The sequence below is a fragment of the Pipra filicauda genome, unplaced genomic scaffold, assembly GCF_003945595.2.
Source record: "Pipra filicauda isolate LSUMZ 115617 unplaced genomic scaffold, ASM394559v2 scaffold117_size3949168_pilon, whole genome shotgun sequence".
NCBI lineage: Eukaryota > Metazoa > Chordata > Aves > Passeriformes > Pipridae > Pipra > Pipra filicauda.
Window position 1 is genome coordinate 3,699,301 of NW_024103629.1, and position 18,964 is coordinate 3,718,264.

Consider the following 18,964-nt stretch of genomic DNA (forward strand, 5'->3'; position numbering starts at 1 on the left):
ACTTCCTCAACTGGGATAAATTTCCCAGGAGTCCACAAATAACCAGTGTTTCTTAAGCTTTCCGATTTTGCCAACAGTTAATTTGTTGAAGATCAGGACATCAGCTTTAAATAACTTAAAACATCGGTTTACGACTGTGTTGTGCAGTTCTAGGGCTTGCTGTCTTGAGAGGTTAGGTATGCTATTGGAAGGCTCAGATAGAGAAATTCTTGAGCAACAAGTTTAGTGCCTGAACTGATCCCTGAAAATAGTAAGCAAGTGGAAATGCTGTTTTGTTGTTGACCAGCAGCAATTTAAGAAAATAAAGGAAGTTGAAAAGCTCTGGGTAAATTAAGCAGAGCAGTCTTTTTAGGGGAGAAAAAATTGCTGTCAGATTACTTTGTTATCATAAATGGATGAGTGTAAAAAGGCTATGATTTGATGTCACTTTCGGGGAATCACTGATACTGGAAAATACGTGAATTCCTCCTCTTGTGTGTTTTTTTGTACAAACACAGTAGCTTTTACTGTTCATCCCACACACGTACAAACCATGTTTTATGTTCCCTTTGTCCATAGTTTAAATCCATAATATGTTGATCCTGGAGATCTTCATTAAGAATTGCATTTCCTGCTTTACTGTGCTGGGCATTATTTTGTTGTTATTTGATGAAAAAACATTCATATCTCTTTGCATGTGTTGTTCAACAGCAAGTGCTCCAGTACCAAAAAAGGGCCTGCACAAGTATAAAAAAATAGGACTTGCCTGGCAAAATTGACCAGAGTGACAGATCCAGTGGCAATGCTTGTAAAAGAGTGAACCTGACTATATAATAACTAGTGTGCTTTTTAGTTTTTCTTTCTGCAGCAGGAAGGAGGAAGGTAGTGGACTTAGTTTTGTAGAAGCAGCATGGAGTGGATATGGAGCCTCTCCTATGGGCTCTTGGGACAGTGCTGCATGGTTCTTTGTTAGTGAACACAAGATGGGAAGACTATGACAGAGTTATTGGCTGGTGGATGTTTTGGAATGAATGGAAATATAATGCTGGATCTCTTCTGTCCCCACCTAATGAAAGTGTGAAATCCTTAAGATATTCCATGCTATTCCAGGCAAAATACTGATTGGATTAACTGTATGTAACTGTAGTTTTTCAGTAGGAGTTCTGAGATCTTACCATAATAAATTGAATCTCAATGCTAACTCTTAATTTTGAGTGTCTTCCTCCCACTGCTTTTACCTGCTGATTATATACTTCTCTTTTGGAACGACTTCAATTGACAAGGTTGGCTTTGGGGGCTGGGCTTTTCAGCTTTCCATCTCAGGTTGGGGTTTTTTTTGTTGTGGTGTTGGGTTTGTTTGTTTGTTTGTTTGTTTGTTTTTTGCTGGATACGTTTCTGCATCTACTGCCAAGTTTAAAAGAAGTAGGCTGCTCTGTGCAAAGTGCCTGGAATATCAATCTAGTATCAATTCTCAAGACCAATTCAGAATTTTGCAAGTCATGGGATTGCAGAGCTCTGCACTTTTTATTTCTGTCTTCTTCACTGATTTGCTCACTGCTTTTTCTGACTTGTGACAAATCCATGGACATACAGCTACTTGGAGAAAGCTTTCTGGTTTCTCTGTAAAGGCCTCAATGTATTTACCTGTTCACACATCTGCATACCAAAAAAAAAAAAGTCTAGTTTCTTTGTGCTTTAAGTGAAAGTACAAAAGTTAAATCCATTTAAAAATCTTTCAGTCTTGTTCAACTTCAGGCTTTTGCAGTTGGAGCAAATGGGGGCGGGCGATAATTGGTAGAGCTGTACAGTTACATAACTAAAAGCTTTTCTGCTGGAAGTTAGGAGAGCAGATTGCCTGGCCATCAATATGCGACACGTGTTTTTAATCTTCCCACAGTGTCCATGCAGAGGAGTACAGTCAAGAAGTTTGGTAGATTAATGTGTTCAAATAAAAGTGTTATTGAAAAATTCCTTTTGGGATACAGATTTTTTTTTTTTTTAAGAGAAACAGTGGTGGTGTTATACCACTCGAGGATTTAAATAGTATTTATTTTGCATAATTAATGGCAGATATTATTTTTAGGTAGAAATTGTAACTGTTGATGGCTTTTAGCATGAAAGTTGTCATCTGAAACTCACAGTTGGGAGTCAACTTGGAAAAAGATCATACAATGTAGCACAGTGGTGGTAAGATAAAATATGCTATTTTATGGGGAAAATATCATGTTACTATCACAGCAGAATGATCAGCTAGCAAGCAATCGTGAATACTATCACCAGTTTCACATAAATATTCATGAAAGAGTGATTGGGACATCGGTGGGATTTTTCTGTATTCAGGGGGTGGGTGGTTGCTTGGTTTTGGTTTGGATGGGGGTTGGTTTTGGTTTTTTTTTTTTTTTGATGGAATGACACTATATAGGTGCTATTATTAGTGTATACATTTAGAGAAAAGGGATACGAGTTAAAAAGTATAATGCGACGCTGGACTGAGATGTGACACTTTTTGCACTGTGAGTTTGTTGGTTTTGGTGTTACAGCTGTTGTATATAGTCCTTTTGTATCTATATGGAGGTGTGACTTCATGCTTCTCCATGGCGCATGAAAAATGTGAAGTTTGCCTATCCGTGATGGAACAAGACCATTACATCAAGAGAGAGCATCTGAATTCTACTGAAGCTGGGCTGCTGTTGCCAGGCTATCTTGTGTCCTTGGTTTTCTTCAGTTACTTCATAATCACCCTCAGAGTTTGAAAATCAAATTTTTTTTTGAGTCACTAAAGGGAAAACCAGTCTAAACTGACCTCAGTAACTCAGAACTGTTAACATCTTCTTTGTTAAGAATCACTGCCATAAAAGTCCCAGGCTTGGCCTAAACAGGGTATGTGTGTGGGAAGTTCTCCTACTCTCTTGGGTAGAAGAAACAAAGCAAGACAAAACAAAGCAGGTTTTGACACAGCACTTTTGGTTAGGCTTCCATGGGGTTCTTCAAATGCCTTGCCTACCCTCCTGCAGATGCTTGAAATCACCCACCAGGGAGTTTGCAATTTCACAAGATAACCAAGCCAAGGTCTTGCCCTTAAGGCACAGACAGAGGCATCCCCGCTTAGCCCAGGCTGTGTGTCACTTGTGCTTGGTCTGTCACATTTATTGGGGTTACTCTTTCTAGGGAAGCTCCCTCTTAGATTGACTTTACTGCAGTGAAGTAGAACAAATCACAATTATATGAGGTTAAATAAAGGGGTAGAGGTTAAAACATGAAACACCAGTGTCCTCTTGTGTAAGACATGCTTTGGGAAAGCAAGCAGACTGTTTTTCTGTACAGAAACCAGAAGTCAGAAGTGTGTCGGTTTAACCAGTGGCATGCACAGGACAGGCATGCTTTGCATTTTATGGAAAGCCTGTTGGGGTTCCTCTAGGTTTAAGACTAGGAAAAACAGAAGAGTAATGTTAAAAGAAAGAGTAATCTTGCTTGAGCATGTTCTCTCTTTCAGGGCAGCTTTGGTTTGTCTTACTGCTATTGCCAGTATTGTGTGCTCTGGTCGGCAGTAGAAGGAACAGACAGATACCTGTGAAAATAATTATAGGCTAGATTTACCTGATGGCTCTCCTTTAATTATTTGGTAGCCTTTTGCATGCACATATATGGATGTACATCATAGAAAAGCAGCTTCTGCTGAGCACTTCTACTGGTGCTCACTAGTTGTTTAACTAGTGAATGATGCACAAAATTGCAGTAACACATTTCTTATAACACAGTGACTTTGGAATGTGTGTGCCTAAGATGATCTTTGCATGATGGATCTAAATATTGCTCCTCTTCTCTTCTAGTTTGTGGAGACATCCATGGTCAGTTCTTTGACTTGATGAAACTGTTTGAAGTGGGAGGTTCTCCTGCCAACACGCGGTACCTCTTCCTTGGGGACTACGTGGACAGAGGGTACTTCAGCATTGAAGTAAGTTTCTAATTTCTGTTTTTGGCTGCAAAACTGCTTGCAGTCTACTATGTGTATGTAGCATTGTAACTAGTTCAGGAATACTGAGGCTCTTTGTAAATACCAAGTTTGTTTTGCTGGTGGTGTTTTTATAAAGGTTGCTTGGAATCCAGCCAAATCTCGCTATATCTGTGCTGGAAAGCTGACATAGAATGGACCTTGGTGCTAACTAGCTGCCATCCAAATATAGCAGAGAAGACAAGTCACTCTGCAACTTGCACAAGCTAAATAGGACGAATAGACGTGAGGTATTAGAAAAGAGACATAACAGAAAAACTAAACGAACAACCCATAGTTTAGTTTGACTGGTGGGTTTATTTGATCTGAGTTTCCTTGATGTGAAATTTTATGAAAATTGAAGGACTGGATGGGAAGTAAATGGACAAAAGGGCAGCACGTAACATGCTGTGCTGAAGAGAATAAGTTCTGTTTCAGTATGGCATGAAGGAGTGCATGATCTCTGGCTTTTGATGCAGCACTTGAATCCACAGAGAAGAAGTGATGCATGAGCGCCCAGTTGGTGGTGCCGAGACCTGGTGCAGAATCCAGCGTCAGGTTGTAGAATACACAGGTCAAATGACATCATCTTTAGATGGCTAGTGAAAGAAACAGTGTCCTGTCCAACCTGTCCACCTTTGACTAGAAGTGAGTCAAATACCAAGTACAAATCATAAAACAAACTAGATTTTTTCTGCTGTTCAATGTTACTGCTTGATTTTTCAGACTGACAGACAAGGTGCACAACTACTGAGTAAAACCTGATCTGGATTTGTTTGTCTAGGTCAAATTTGATCTAGTCATTGAGCGGTCAGTCAGAAGCCCTTGCAGCAGCTTTTGAGCTACAGCTTGACTGCTTTCGCTGAAAAGTTCAAACTTGAACTCCCCCTGTGTCAAGGGAGAATGCCCATTATCTGTTGGAAGCAATATAGATCATGTGATACATGCCTGTGTGTCTGATAGATAAGATGGCATTATGTGAGAACACATATACTGCTGTTTCATTCTATGTACTATGTCTTAGTACACTGTTGCCATATTGATATAAAAATATGTAATGCCAAGCAGCTAAGTTGTTTATAATGTGTAAAACGGATCAGTGTGTTATCTTACCAGTTATATTAATAGTTTGAAGTTTCTTAAAAATAAAATACAGTAAAACTACTTCTGCTTTATTAGTTAATTTTAAAACTAATTTCAAATGTTAACAGAATCTTTTGGCACATATTTTGCAAATAGAAATATCCTATTCAAAGTACAAATGCTCTAAAAACTTTAGAATTGCAAGGTTTTTTCACTCACCTGCCAAAAATCAATATAGTCAGGATTTAGACTCATACTGAAGTCAGCACTTTGATCATGATTTTTTTGAGCTTGAGTTCATGATTTTCTTAAGAACTGATCCACAGTGAACTGTGAGCTAAGTCGTTGTTGTGGATTCCATACTGGATCACTTGGGGAAGGTTGGGAATGAGTGGAGAGGGAGCTTCACAGACTGAAACCATTGTGCAACTCAGTCTTGAACTGCCATTTTTCAGTTGTGATAACCTCAGTCATATCTCCTGTAGACTTCGACTGAGTCAAGTTGTATCTAGAAGAGGAAAGTTTTTGTCTTCATTCCTATGTATATATGCCTTTAATATGACAGAACAATGGATTTGATTCGGCTTTCAAGTACTTGTCTGACAGTCTACCAAAATTTGTTCCAGGGCTATTACCAGTTAAAGACAATAGCAAACCATATAAAACAAAGAAAAAAACTCATGCATAGGGAATAAGCCCCTAAAAATTCTTCATTTAGCAACCTATGCATATGTACTTAGAAAATTGTATTCTGAATTCAGTTTTTCCGTTCTGGAACACAACTTTTTCACTAGAAGCATTACTGGCTTCTGCCAGTGCCGAAAAATATCTCAGCTGTCATTTATATTATTTCTTTTTTATGTAAGGTTCTCAAATAACTTTTTTTTTTTTTTTTGGTCAGATAACTGATTTTCCCCACCTGTCACCTTGATTAAAGAATGCCTTTGAAAGGAAAGGCAGGTTTCTGTTTCATAAGTGTATTTGGATGTAGAGCTGTGCATTCAGGCATGAACTCAGGACAATAAGTAGTGACAAGGAAAGGAAAGTTGTGAAGAATGCAGCTTGGTATTTAGAGGGGAAGGATGCTTTTGGTGGAGAGGGGGACCTAAGTACATATATCAGGCACCAGCTCTTGCCAGTACTTTGTGCTGGAGAAGTCACTGTGGGCCTTAGCCTGGCCTTGATGTATATTTCTACCACACCATAGTGATCTTTCTTCCATCGATCTGTTGACTCCCCTTTCTGCTATGTACATGAGACTATTGCCGTTCTGGGGTCTTTCCAAAAGAATTTAATAGCTAATCCAAGGTACTAATCACAAGTAATGTAAGCTTTAAAAAAATTTCCCCTTGATTGCCGTGTGATACCTAGCGTAAAAGTGACACCATTGAGCTTAGACCTAGCTGAGTTCTGATAGTGGGCGAGATAATCCTTCTCTGTGGGCTGCAAAGCATTTGTGATTCTTCTGGATGAAAGGTACTACATAATGCAAGCTATTATCATTAAGAACAGAGGAAGAAATTGCATAAGGTAGGTGGAAGGCATTTGATAATACAGAGGGAAAGAAAAGTATTTGTATAAGGAACTTGGCAGAAATGTCAGTCCTTGCCCTGTGTAGCTTTTGATCCAAGGGCTCCGTCCTTCACATGTGTGCTCCATTTTAACTGGAGTTAGGTTCGTTGCTTGAAGACAGGGGGTCTGTTTTGTGTCTTTGAAATAAGTTCTAAGCAAGGGGTCACAGGATGAGAGACTAATAAAAAAATTACAACAGGTAAAATTAAAAAGTGTCAAATTGTAGGTAGAATGTAGGTTTCTCAGCACAGATGGAATCTTTATCCCATAGCTGTGTTCTCTTTCCATTTGATCTTTTGTGAAAGCCTAGGCATTTCTTCACTTAAAATAACAAATTTCTGCAATCTGATGTGGTGTGTTTGTTTCCTTGGTTGTATAACTGATAACATTGTCCTGTTGTGCTTGCACTCTTCCAGGGGTTTTACTCCAGAGTAGAAAACCCTCAGTTCTCACATTCAAACAAGTTTTATGGTCATGGAGAGTAAAAACCTAAATGATCAAAACAGAGGACTATTTTTAAATCCAAAGAAGAGTTAGAGCATAAGTGGTTGTGCAGGAAGGAGTTGTAAGGAAGAATGACTAATCTCTACCTGAGTCTGAAAGCTCTTTTTTGAAAGGCAGACATAAATGCTGTTCAGTGTAAGGAGGAGTATACAATACAGACTGTTTTTCATCACAGTCTTAGAAAAATTAGGATAAATACCAACTGTAATGTATTAATAACATTGTGTAAATGAACTCTTGGAATTATTTTCTTTCTCAATCCCATAGAACAACATACAGGCTTAAATGTCAATTGATTATCATAAGGTACGTAGTCATAATTTTTGACAGAGCAAAGTTAAGGTATGGAGAATTAAACCAATGTTCAAAATGAACAAAACTGGAGTTATGTTTTAGGGTTCAAAACATGGACACATCTTCATTTCCAGAATGCAAAGACTGAAATTCCAGGAGGTGAAACCAGTTTTGTGGTATTTTCAGCAAGAACAAAGTGAGGGGTTTGGCATGAGTCTGGAATTTGACCATTGGACCTTGCACCAACTGAAAAAGCATCTGGTACTTTAGATGCTTCTGAACTCAGTGAACTGCTAGAAATTATTAACTAGTCTCTCTCAAGAAAAGAATTGCGTATAAATAAATTCATATTAATAAACTGCAGATGAAGTTAATGCTGGTGGAATTGTGTGTTTATTATCTCTCAAGTCTCTGCACTTTCTAGGAAGAACAAACACCTTTCAGTTTCCTCCATTGCTTTAGTGTGTTAATTTTTTCCAGTAAATATCTTGATTTAATGTGCTTTGGGCTGGTCAGAAATAGTTCACTGGTGAAGTCAATAGGTTTTTCACTTCTCTCAGAGCAAAGAAATTTCCTGGACTTTAATTATCCTAAATTTTGTTGCCCTTTTCTTCTGTATACCAGTAGCAAATATGTTTCTCTGTAGCAAGAATTTCCGTCTTCTAAGATCTTATATTTTTGCATGGCGGTGCTCCTCAGAGCTGTGAATATTCACTAATTCAGTAAATTCAGATTATTTTTATACATATTAGATTCCCAGACGGGAACATCTGTGTGTCAGGGCCATCCTCACAGCTTGCCTGGTCCTGTGCCAGCTGTTCTCAGAGTGAGTTACCAGCATACCAAGAACCCCTTTTGGCTGCAGGGAGAGAATATGGGATGGCACGATTTCCCCTGCACTGCTTGCATCTCTACATGGGACCCATCTTCTCAGAGAACAACTGGGGCCAAGGCACGAGGTCTAAAGAGGAGAGTTAGAAGCTAGCACTTGGATACCTGTTTAGAAAGTACTAGCCATAAGAATGAGAGGGATATTTAAGAAAAAGAATTTCCTAGTCATTTTTGGTTTAAAAGATATTCTTCTTTTTTGATATTTTGAGGTACTTTTAAAGGCTGAAATGGGAGTAATGTGGTCTAAACATTAGAAAAGTGTATAAGCTGAGTAGCAGTGTTTTGCAGATGATCACTTCTAATAAAATCATCTAGGAGACTAGCTAGGAGAGAGTCATGCAATAATTGAAGTCTGAAGGTGCTAAAGTACCATGCATGGGTCAAAACGAGATCCCCAAGTAGCTTGGGAATATTCAACAGATGTTTGTAAAAAAATAAACAGAAATTGAATTATCAGAATGAAATCCTTGAACATTTTGGAAACAGCTGAGACCTTGACCATGAGGAATGAATTCACTGTTCCTCCACACAAAGTCTATTTCCACAGCATTAGCCTTTTTAATTTTTAAATATGCAACCTGTATGTACAAGAGCACTGGTTTTAGAAACACAGAAAAACCCGGTTAATAAAAGAGCAGGATGAAATGCCCTGGAAGTTGTGGGGAAAAAAGAATGAAACCCTAGTTGTAATGAAGATAATACATTTTTTATTTTCAATAATGTTCAGAATTTTCTTTCTCTGTGCTCAAGGGATAATAGTTCAGAAATGGCAATAAGTTGCATCTTGTGTGAGTATTCTGGTTACAGATGCAATGTATCTTTATTTGTCTCTGAAATACAGCTGTAATAAATAGTCACACCAGTAGTGTGAATGCAGTTATGTGTGTAAAAAGGTACTTGGTTTCCATTGGGATAGTTACGCCATTTTAGAAAGCTGCATCTGTATTCGGCAGTGTGATGGTATCGTTATTTCAGTGCATTTAAAGTAATACAATTTTCATGTTTAGATGAAATGTGTGTTTAGAGAGTGAAGGAGCTGTGCCAGTGTACTGTTAGACAGGTCACAGAGCATCAGTAGAGACCTTAGCAATGTGTGGGTCAAACTATCCTTTCGAGTACGAATTACCTCACCCTTATTCACACTTAATTCATCTCTTGGGGAAAGCCCAATGCTGTCAGTCATTTGGAGGGAGAGTTCATCCTTTGTTTCCCATACAAAGCCACACAACTAAAAGAATGAGCTGCATCTCTTTCTTCCTATCACGACCAGTGCAAGAGCACCCAGAAGAAAGCACTGTGTTACAGGTGGTGCTGTGGTTGCATTTGAGTGGCAGTGGTGACGATTTCTCAAGGCTCCTTGTTTTAAGGAGATAAACATAACTCGAGATGTGTGGAAGAGCTCTGGGGCTTTTGGTTTTCCTTTTCAGGACGGGCTGAGATGTCAAACTGTGCAAAGGCTCAAATTCAACATGCAAGAGTGGAGTTAAATCCCAAGTCCTTTTTGAAAATAGGTACCTTTGGCTTACACAGTGCTTAACTGCACAGACCTTTTCTTTCCTGACGATGAGGCTGCCAGAACCTCAGCAGGAAAACAGCTTGACTATAGGAGCTGGGAGGTGGACAGATTACCTCTTTGCTACAAATTTAACATATCTGCTATTTCAACAGCTGAAAGACTCTAAACAAGTAAGCAGTGATTCAGCTTGAGGGCTGGCATTAAGAGATGTAACTTTTTTTACAAAATATAGTTGTTTTGATAGGATGGAAAGAAACGGACCAGAAATACCTTAGAGATGTCCAGATCACAAGGTCCCTGCTGTACATTTTGCACTGAGTTACAGCAGAGGTGATGTATGGTATGTTCTTAATGAAAACGTTGAAGAGAAAAAAAAAAAGATATCTTAAAATTTTACTGCTGGGAAGCAGCATTACCAAGTAATTGAGGACTGTAAGCTCAGATTTTTGACAAGGGCAGTTTATCATAAATCTTTTGACTTCAGTAAGAATTATGATAAGCAATTCACTAGTAGAAAAAAAATTAAACCCAGAATGTTTGCTCATGATATGTTGTTTGGGCATAAATTTTTTGTATGTAGATGACTGCAAGTTGAAAAGCCGTGAAAATTGTTGCCCTCATATTTGCTGTTTAGTTTGCATGGAAAAAAACCCAACCATCTGCTAATTAGCTCTTGTTTACTATTACAACATTGGTTCACTGGACTACTGAAAAGGGGGAAAATTAAAGGAATTATTTAAACAAAATAAGCCTTTGATAATGGCACTACTGAAAACAACACAAAATGTAAATGGTGAGCTTAAAGGATTTGAATAGTGGCAGGGAAACAGAACTTTCTGGACTGTATTGATTCTCTGTTATCTTCTCAGTCTGATTTTCATGAGTACTTCAAAGGAAGCATAGAAATAAAAGAAAAAATAAGTCTATGATAAGCAAATGTAGAGATCTATCCATAGAAGGTAGTCAGAAATGTCAAAAAGATAAAAATTCCATCTTTCCTGATTTTCCCTGGTTCCCAAATCTGGATGATATTTTAACTACCTGGTGCTTGTTTTAATCTTGCCAAGGCTTTATGAAAATGAAAAACTTAGTTATGAGGGCAGTGTAAACTAGCTTTTTTTTTTTCATATGTCAGTTCATCTAATCACTAATCATTGTGCTTTTCTAAAGGTGCTTTGGCAGGATTAGAAGCTCTAAGGTAACTTAGATACAACTTTAAAAGCTGGAACTCTTTTTGCATAAATGGAGGTGTCACTTTAAACTTTCTGTCTCATAGCATTTACATCAAATTTTTGCATCAACCAGTAAGGTCAAAGAAGTGGAAGGTTCTGGGAATTTTTGGAGGAATTAACAAGTCACCATCAGAGACAGAGAATTGCTCTATTGGTGTGGAGAAGTGCAGGTTTCCTTCCCCGTTGGAGCAAAACCCTCAAAACCAAGTCTACTGGAGATTACACAGGGAGAGAAGACTTTCCCCAGGCACACACTTTGGGATGTTTGTGGACCACAGCAGATGATTCCTTTGACCTAACAGCATAGTTTCACACTGGATTACATTAGCATGATCTACCTGGTGTTCTGACATCTCACTTCCTGCAGTGGCAGTAGCGCCTGAGAGGCGCAAGACTTGGCATGAGCTGGGAGGAGGATGCATGTGTTTTTGCTGGTTTCCCCTGGCTGTAGACCCTCTGAGTAGAACAGAAATTAGGGAGAAAGAACAGACAGAGCATTCAGATGTTTACATGTAATAAATTCAAGACAAAGAGTAGTAATATAAAATCCCTGCTGCTGTGTGATTATCTATGGATAGTGTGAGTACAAACATAAAAACGTTGCATCCTTTTTTCTTTTCTTTTGTTTTTGTAAGTTGAGGACTGTGTAACAAACAAGGGAGCTGAAATCTACATGTTGAGATGATTAAAGTAATTACTCTGTTTTTCAAGACACTCTGAATTGTAGAAGGGAATTCACACTGTCTAATGTAGAGGCATTACACTGACAACAGTGCTGATTTTGTTCTAAGCTGAAACCGTGGCTAGAGTACCTTCTGAATTTCCAATATTGATTATTAAGTTAAATAAAATTATTTTTTTTTTCCAAACAGAACAGAGGGGAGTGTTAGGAAGTAGTTGTAAATGAAAGTGGGGGTCTTTTGACACCTTTTATTTCTTGTGCAGCATTTCTGCAGTTTGTGGAAAAGCTTGGAGGAAAAATTGTTCAGTCTTCTATCTCCTGTTTTTGTGAGGCCATTGTGGTCTGTACAGTGTTCTTGCAGGTGATGGACTCATCTCATGGGATGAGTGGATCTTATTTCCATCAGCTTTCTTGGAGCTGTGGATTTGTTTTCAAAACAACTGTTTTAATTGGGTGGTTTAGAGAGGTCTGAGCAGAGCTTAGCCTCTCTAAGTCTTTTTTTTTAATCTTTAAAAACATGTCTAGAAGAATTGTCATATCAAATAGAAATCTTCAGGAAAGAGAAATTTATAGTAGGAGCTTTGTAGTAACTGCATTTAATGCAAGAGCTTTTTTTTCCCCAGTTATAAGTACAGAACAATGTTAAGTGAAAAATGAACAAGCATTCATGTAAAAACTCTGTAATACTGGAAGCTGAGGTATTTCCTGAAGTATGGGTTAAATTGTTCTGAGGCAACTTTTCCTTAAGCCAGGAAACACCGATCTTCCGGTGAAATTGTTTCCACAGAAGGTTTCTGCCTAACCTTCCAGGTGGAGAGCACACACGTCATTTTAGAGATGCAGAGCAGTTGCTGTTTTGAGAGCTGGGGCTGCCGAAGGCAGTGCACAGCTGACCAGGGAGGTGACACTCAGCAAAACAGTAAAACTATCATAATATACCGATATGGATTTCATCCAGTCCAGGTTGAAGTGCAGAGAAATGCTTGCATGCAGTGTATGAAGAATAAAGTTAATTGGTTGAAAATAAATGTTTCACATAGAATACTCTTTTTTCTGCTATTTTTTGTGGTGGAGGGGAACATAAGTTGTTGAGTTATTAATTATGAATTCTATTTTTCTTTCTTGTTTCTGATTCACAGTGTGTGCTGTACTTGTGGGCCTTGAAAATCCTTTACCCAAAAACACTGTTTTTACTTCGTGGGAATCATGAATGTAGACATTTAACAGAGTATTTCACATTTAAGCAAGAATGTAAGTCTACCTCAGTCTTTTTCCTCTTAACTCCTTTTTCAACAACTTAATTTTGTGTTTTATGAGTATTTGATACTGCTTCACCATCAGTAATTTTTCATGTACTTTTCATATTAACTGTCATTAATTTTAAATTGCAATTAGTGTTCCCTGAGAGGGCAGTCATCTCTCAGTGGTGTGGAAAGGAGGGGGTCAGACCCTCACAGAACAGGTGGTGACCGACCGTCGGTACAAACTCGAGGGTTTCCTCAAGTAGGTATCGAGACACTTCAGCTTGTCAACCTGGCCTGGGGAAGCATCCCGTGGCTGCTGTGGGGCTATTTGGGCCTGGATGCTCTTGGCAAACTGTGCTGCTGCTGAGAGTCTGCTGCCCCACACAGTAGCCTGGCAGCAAAACCTGCTGGCACGCAGCTCTGGCACCTCTGGGACGGATCCCTGATCGCTAGGGAAGGAGGTGGCATCTCACTGCACTTCGTCTGCAGCAGGAAAAAAATGCAAGGAGATTTATTTTGTTTTTTCTTTTTCCTTTAAGTATGGCATTTTCACATTTACCCTGTAAGTTAGCTTAAACTTTTCAGTATGCTCTTTTTATATTAATTCCTTTCCGTGTTGCAAGAAAGGATACAATGACACATAAAAGCTCATTAGGTGTAGACCTTCACCTGCACAATGAAGCTTTTATTTTTTTCCTGTGGCACTGTAAGCTAAAGCTATTGCCACAAGTCTGTGTTTTGTTTTTAACGTCAGGGATAAAGGAAATGTTAATTGGCTCAAAGGCTTCATGGTTTACTGAGTTTAGTATGCATATTGGTAAATTAACATTTCAGCTTCTGTGTACCACCTCATGCATTTAATAATGGCATTTCTGTAGATAATTAATTTTAAGGGACTGGGCTAAAATTCTGTCTACTTCATAGAGAGTATACTGAGTGATAATGTAATAGATGATAACCATTCAGCAGATGTTTTAAGGCTTGCTGTACAGATTTCATGGCAGACTATAATGGTATATTAAATTGTTTATTTACAGATTTTTAGAAAAATTATAATAAACTTGGCAGAGTTTTTATTAATTTCATCTCAGAGCATGAAGAATTTTTCCAGAGGTGAATGACAATTGTTTACTGCCTGCAGTTTTTTGCATGAAGTAAACTTGGGGTACAGTCCTCAGTGCAAGGTAGAGTAGTGAGAGCAAGATCGAGATATTAAGCATATTCTTTTTTCTTCTTAAATGTTAATGGCACTTTCTGATACCATCTTAATCTTTAAAAGGTAAAATCAAATATTCAGAACGTGTATATGATGCCTGCATGGATGCCTTTGACTGCCTTCCCTTGGCTGCTCTGATGAACCAACAATTCCTGTGTGTACATGGTGGCTTGTCTCCGGAGATCAACACCTTAGATGACATTAGAAAAGTAAGTCTTTTCAGTATTATCTATTAGCACAATGTAAGCACACCGTCCAGTGATTCCTTGTGCCCTGTTAGGAATTCTGCACTTTCTTGGAGAAGATACAAAAATAGCTCTAGAAAAACCTCAAATACTTAAAAGATATGAAAAGGAAGTATCATATGATTGCAATGAGTGTAATCAGTATTTGTTCTAAAATAGTCAAGAGCTTCATTCTCAATAGGTTCTGCCACATTTTTAATAGTTCTGCATGTGAGTGCCTAGCAAATTGTCTAAGTGAAGCTTAGTAAGTTTGTGCTTGTGTGTACGCTTGTGTTCTGAGAATTTCTCAGAAATTTCATGAAAGTTTGGAGAACAATGTCAAACAGTTTCTTCACATAATCCAGTATTGTTACATGTTATCAAGGATTAATTTCTTTTCAGATGTTTTGTAGAAGAGATTTCAGTTGATATTTCTAAAAGGAGATATTTAAACTATTCATTTTTAGTGATTCCAGCAGGAAAAAAAATCTTGTTTCTTGTTTGCAGTTTGAGACTTGCAAACGTGGATATATACTTCTGAGCTTTAAAGTTACTAAAAGATAATTTGTATTCTGAGGTTAGTTTGTAGTCTATTAAAAATTAATATAGTTTAAAAAAAAAAAGAAACAAAAGAACCCCACCACAAACTTGAGCTAGTAATTACATGTTTTGCTTTAAAAGCAATTAGCTTAAGATATTAACTGCACTTTAAAAAATTACTGAATGTAGAGTTTTGTTTCTGAGGTAAAGGTTCACTATCTCAGTAAACAGAAATACTCCCTGCCTAAAAATTAGCTGGCTTTGCAGCAACATAATGGCAGAGTAAAGGTGTTTAGCTCTCAGATTCTAGATTAGGTTTATTAACATCTTCACCCAACCCAGGAGATTTATTCATCTTTGGCAATCAGCAGAAATTGGGTTTGCATATTTATGAATTTTTGTTTAATTTAAATGAATTGTAATTGTATAAGCATTAATTGGAGAGGGCTGAAATAAGGTAGAAGTGTAGGTATGCTGTGAATATTTCAAGATGAGAACACGAAGGTAAAATTGTAGAGGTCTCTTATTAAAACTTCTTAACTGTGTGTTAAACATATAAAACCAATTTTTAATCTTTAGAATTTTTTGGAGGCAGGGGAAGGTCAGTGAGGTATGCTGCTGAATCATTTCTTGATCTTTCCTGGTCAGTGCAGAGAATGTTTTCGACTGCAAGCCTTATTCAAACATCCATCTTAACAGGGGTGTTCTTATATGGAAGAGTTCTTGGAGATAACAAGTGGTGTTTTTGTATTAAAGAGTTCTTGCAGGAGAATACTGATTTTTATTATTTCCCGATTTTGCTATATTTCGTCTTATTTGCAGTGTGATTCTATATGATTGGAAGTTTTAAATACATACAGTCAGGCCAGAAAGGAGGTTTTAGCTGCTTAATTAGGGTTAAGGCTATGAGACCAGCAAGAATGTCATGACAAGATGCTGTAATGCAGAGATACTGGCTTGATATTTAAATACAACTTTTTTCTGAAAAGGTACAGAAGTCAAAATGGTCAATAGCTACTTGCTTTGAAGTAGCTATTGTATTTTTTTCTTGAGATGTCTCACATAAATCGAGTGCCATAAGGTTTGAAAAATCACAAAATACAGAAATAGTATATTCTCCTTTGCTCACTGGACCGCCTGCAAAAACCAGTAGAAAAGGGGGGGGAAAAAGCAAACAAAAATTTGTGTGGAATAGGAATCTGCTGTCTGTCTTAATTTTCAATTATGTCTGTTCCTTCTCCTCTTTGTCAATCTTAGCAAGAAATGTTTACTGTTATTCAAAAGCCATTGCTTTAAAGCTGAAAAACAGATTGCTTTGGGTCTTTTGTTTGCCTGCCCATGGAATGAAAAACAGTAATTTTGCTTCAATGTTTCTGTGATACATAGTTGAAAGAAGTTAGTATTTCTTTGTCTCCTATTTTTCTTAGTTAGATCGATTCAAGGAACCACCTGCATATGGACCTATGTGTGACATCCTGTGGTCAGACCCGTTGGAGGACTTTGGAAATGAGAAGACTCAGGAACACTTTACTCACAACACAGTCAGAGGGTGCTCGTACTTCTACAGGTGATTACTGCTTTGAATAGATTTCTGTAGGTGAACTTGTTCTGTTTTTACAGTATAAATGTCTGCTTGAACTTTGTAGCACTATTTAGGCCTTTTTTCTGCAGGCTAGCCTTGCTTTCAGATAAATCCATGCTCATTTTATTTGCATCTCTTTCTTTAAGGCACAACTGGGAAATGCTAAATGACTTAATTTTACTTCCCAAAGCCTTGTTTTTTGCTTATTTCTGTTCTTGTAAGTTAGATAATTAATGTGTCACTTCTAAAAAGGGGTACATAACTGCATTTCTAGTTTGAAAATTAAAACTTAATTTCAAATGAAAGGTACTGGCACTGGAAAACTGATTACCTATGTTCTGCAGGGTAAGTAAAAATTGCGATTTCACCCTCACAGGTCCTTTTTTTTCCTCTCAATTTGATGAAACTTTTGTTTATGTTTGGGAATAATTCTTCCGAAGAAATTCAGGATTTGAATAGTGTTATTAAATGGGACTGAATGAGCTGAAATGCAGACAAGTGCCCGTAACATTCTTGAAGAAACATGTATGGACTTAAATGCAAAGATGCCAAGTTGTAGTTCATCTTCGAAATTATTGCTTTCTATTGATTTTTGTTAGTAAATTATAACTGTGAAAACATTCCTGGAAAAAAGTAATAGTAATGGGGATAGAAAGACATCTAAAGCAAATCTGCCTATTAGTTTGTGACTATTTCAAGGAAGCTTTCTTCTCTGTTTCTTTACAATAATTGTTCTTTAATTATGGGAGTTTTTTATCTCACTCTCTAATGAGTCAGAAGACTGCCTCCTGTACAGCAGAGGAGAGGATTTCCTTGGATGCTGAGGAATGTCCCACTGTCTCCTCTTTGGCAACGCACAGGGAGACCAAAGCAAGCCACAAACGGTTCCCATTTCCTGGTTCTGCCTGGGTGCTGACTGCTGCCTTTGTCCATTTCCTGTGGCAGGCAGGTTGGTTTGTACACTGTGTTCTGTGGACACCAGGCAGAAGACATCCCTATAGGGGTGCTTGAGCTGGTGATTAAGAACCTCTCAAGCATTGCTTCCATTCTCTCTTCATCATAGGATCAGCCTGTGTTACCTCATGAGCAGTGGTAGTGATTACGTTGTACCTTTCTCTAATGATGTGGGGATTGTGAGGGATTTGAGTTCCTTTTTTGCTTGTTGGGTTTTTTTGTTATGGTAGTTAAGAAAAACATACGAGGACACCAGAGTAGCAAAAGTAGCAGGGGAGGAGGTTAAATGGCAAAATGAGCAATGTATTCAGTGAAATCTTAATTAAAAACATAATTTTTGTTCAGGAGAAATGTGAAGATGCTATTGAAATGTTAAGAGGTTGTTGGACGTTTTGAAGGGAAGAAGTTCTGCTTCAGCCCATGCTAGCAACACCCAAGTCTAAGTTTTCTCAACAAACTCAGCAGAAGGAAGGAATCCAGCTCTTTTAATTGTCTTAGGAAATCTCACCTTGAACATAGCTGACCTCTAACTGTTTAGTAACATGTCAAAAGTAAATCAGTGGCTTCCAGCAGTAACCAGGTGACAGAGCCACTAGAACCAGCCTCCTTGTTGGTAGCATTAGCAGGAAGGGAACAGATGGTTTGATGTTTAGAAATGAGTTTTCCTAGTCCTTTCTTGGAGCTGTAATTGCTGCAGTGTGGGAACAGGCTGAGAACGAAGCAGTTTGCTCTGCAGCCTGGGCTGCCAGCAACCACCTTTTTGGGCAGGTCATACCGCCGCCTCCGGATCGATAACGTCTGGAAGGTGCTCGATAGATGTGTTTGGGCTCATTATGAAAGGGAGTGTCAAACTGTTGCAAACAATTGATCTGTGCAGAAATGGGCTTATGACTGAGAGAGAAAATCATTCCTTTTCCTCTCAGCAGCACCAGATATTGGAGTGTGCGTGGGACTCCCTGGCACTGTGCAAAGGGAGTAATAGTGATTTCCCCTTGTGAAAAGCCTGGCAAACATGCCTTGTGCTTAAATACAGAGCTGTGTATTTAGTGGAACCTCTTTTAGATTTTAAGTTAGGCTTTTTTCAAAGGTCTGCTTCATACAATTACCATAAAATTTCCTTTAAAATATGTATCAGTTTCCCCCAGAAAATATATCAGACCTAGTCTGTGTCCTTGCTCATGTTCAGAAAAGTGCCTGTTTCAGGAGAAGAAGAAATATTTAGAAGACACCTAATTGTCAGGTCATGTGTGAGGGACATATAACTGCGTAATGATTCAAGGAGACAACTGGCTTCGAGTCACATTATCTGAGATTATGTAAAGGCAAGTATTCTTTTTAAAAGAAGTGCCTAGTTGCTCTTGAAGGTGACTAATTGCTTACCTAATGATTAAACCTGGCAAAAAAAGTTATCCATCTGTATAAAGTGTCTTAATTTTCCTTGCCTTTTCTAGTTACTTACT

The 18,964-nt window shown here is 38.1% G+C and overlaps 1 protein-coding gene across 2 annotated transcripts in view; it reads left to right on the top strand.

Annotated features, from left to right (window-relative positions):
* Positions 1 to 18,964, top strand: part of PPP3CA (protein phosphatase 3 catalytic subunit alpha) — a 185,736-nt gene that overhangs the window by 128,633 nt on the left and 38,139 nt on the right. For both annotated transcript variants that reach the window (XM_027717893.2, XM_027717895.2), the window contains exons 3-6: positions 3,810 to 3,934; positions 12,884 to 12,995; positions 14,268 to 14,413; positions 16,396 to 16,535. In XM_027717893.2, coding sequence (XP_027573694.1) covers positions 3,810 to 3,934; positions 12,884 to 12,995; positions 14,268 to 14,413; positions 16,396 to 16,535 — 523 coding nt within the window. The remainder of the gene's footprint in view (positions 1 to 3,809; positions 3,935 to 12,883; positions 12,996 to 14,267; positions 14,414 to 16,395; positions 16,536 to 18,964) is intronic.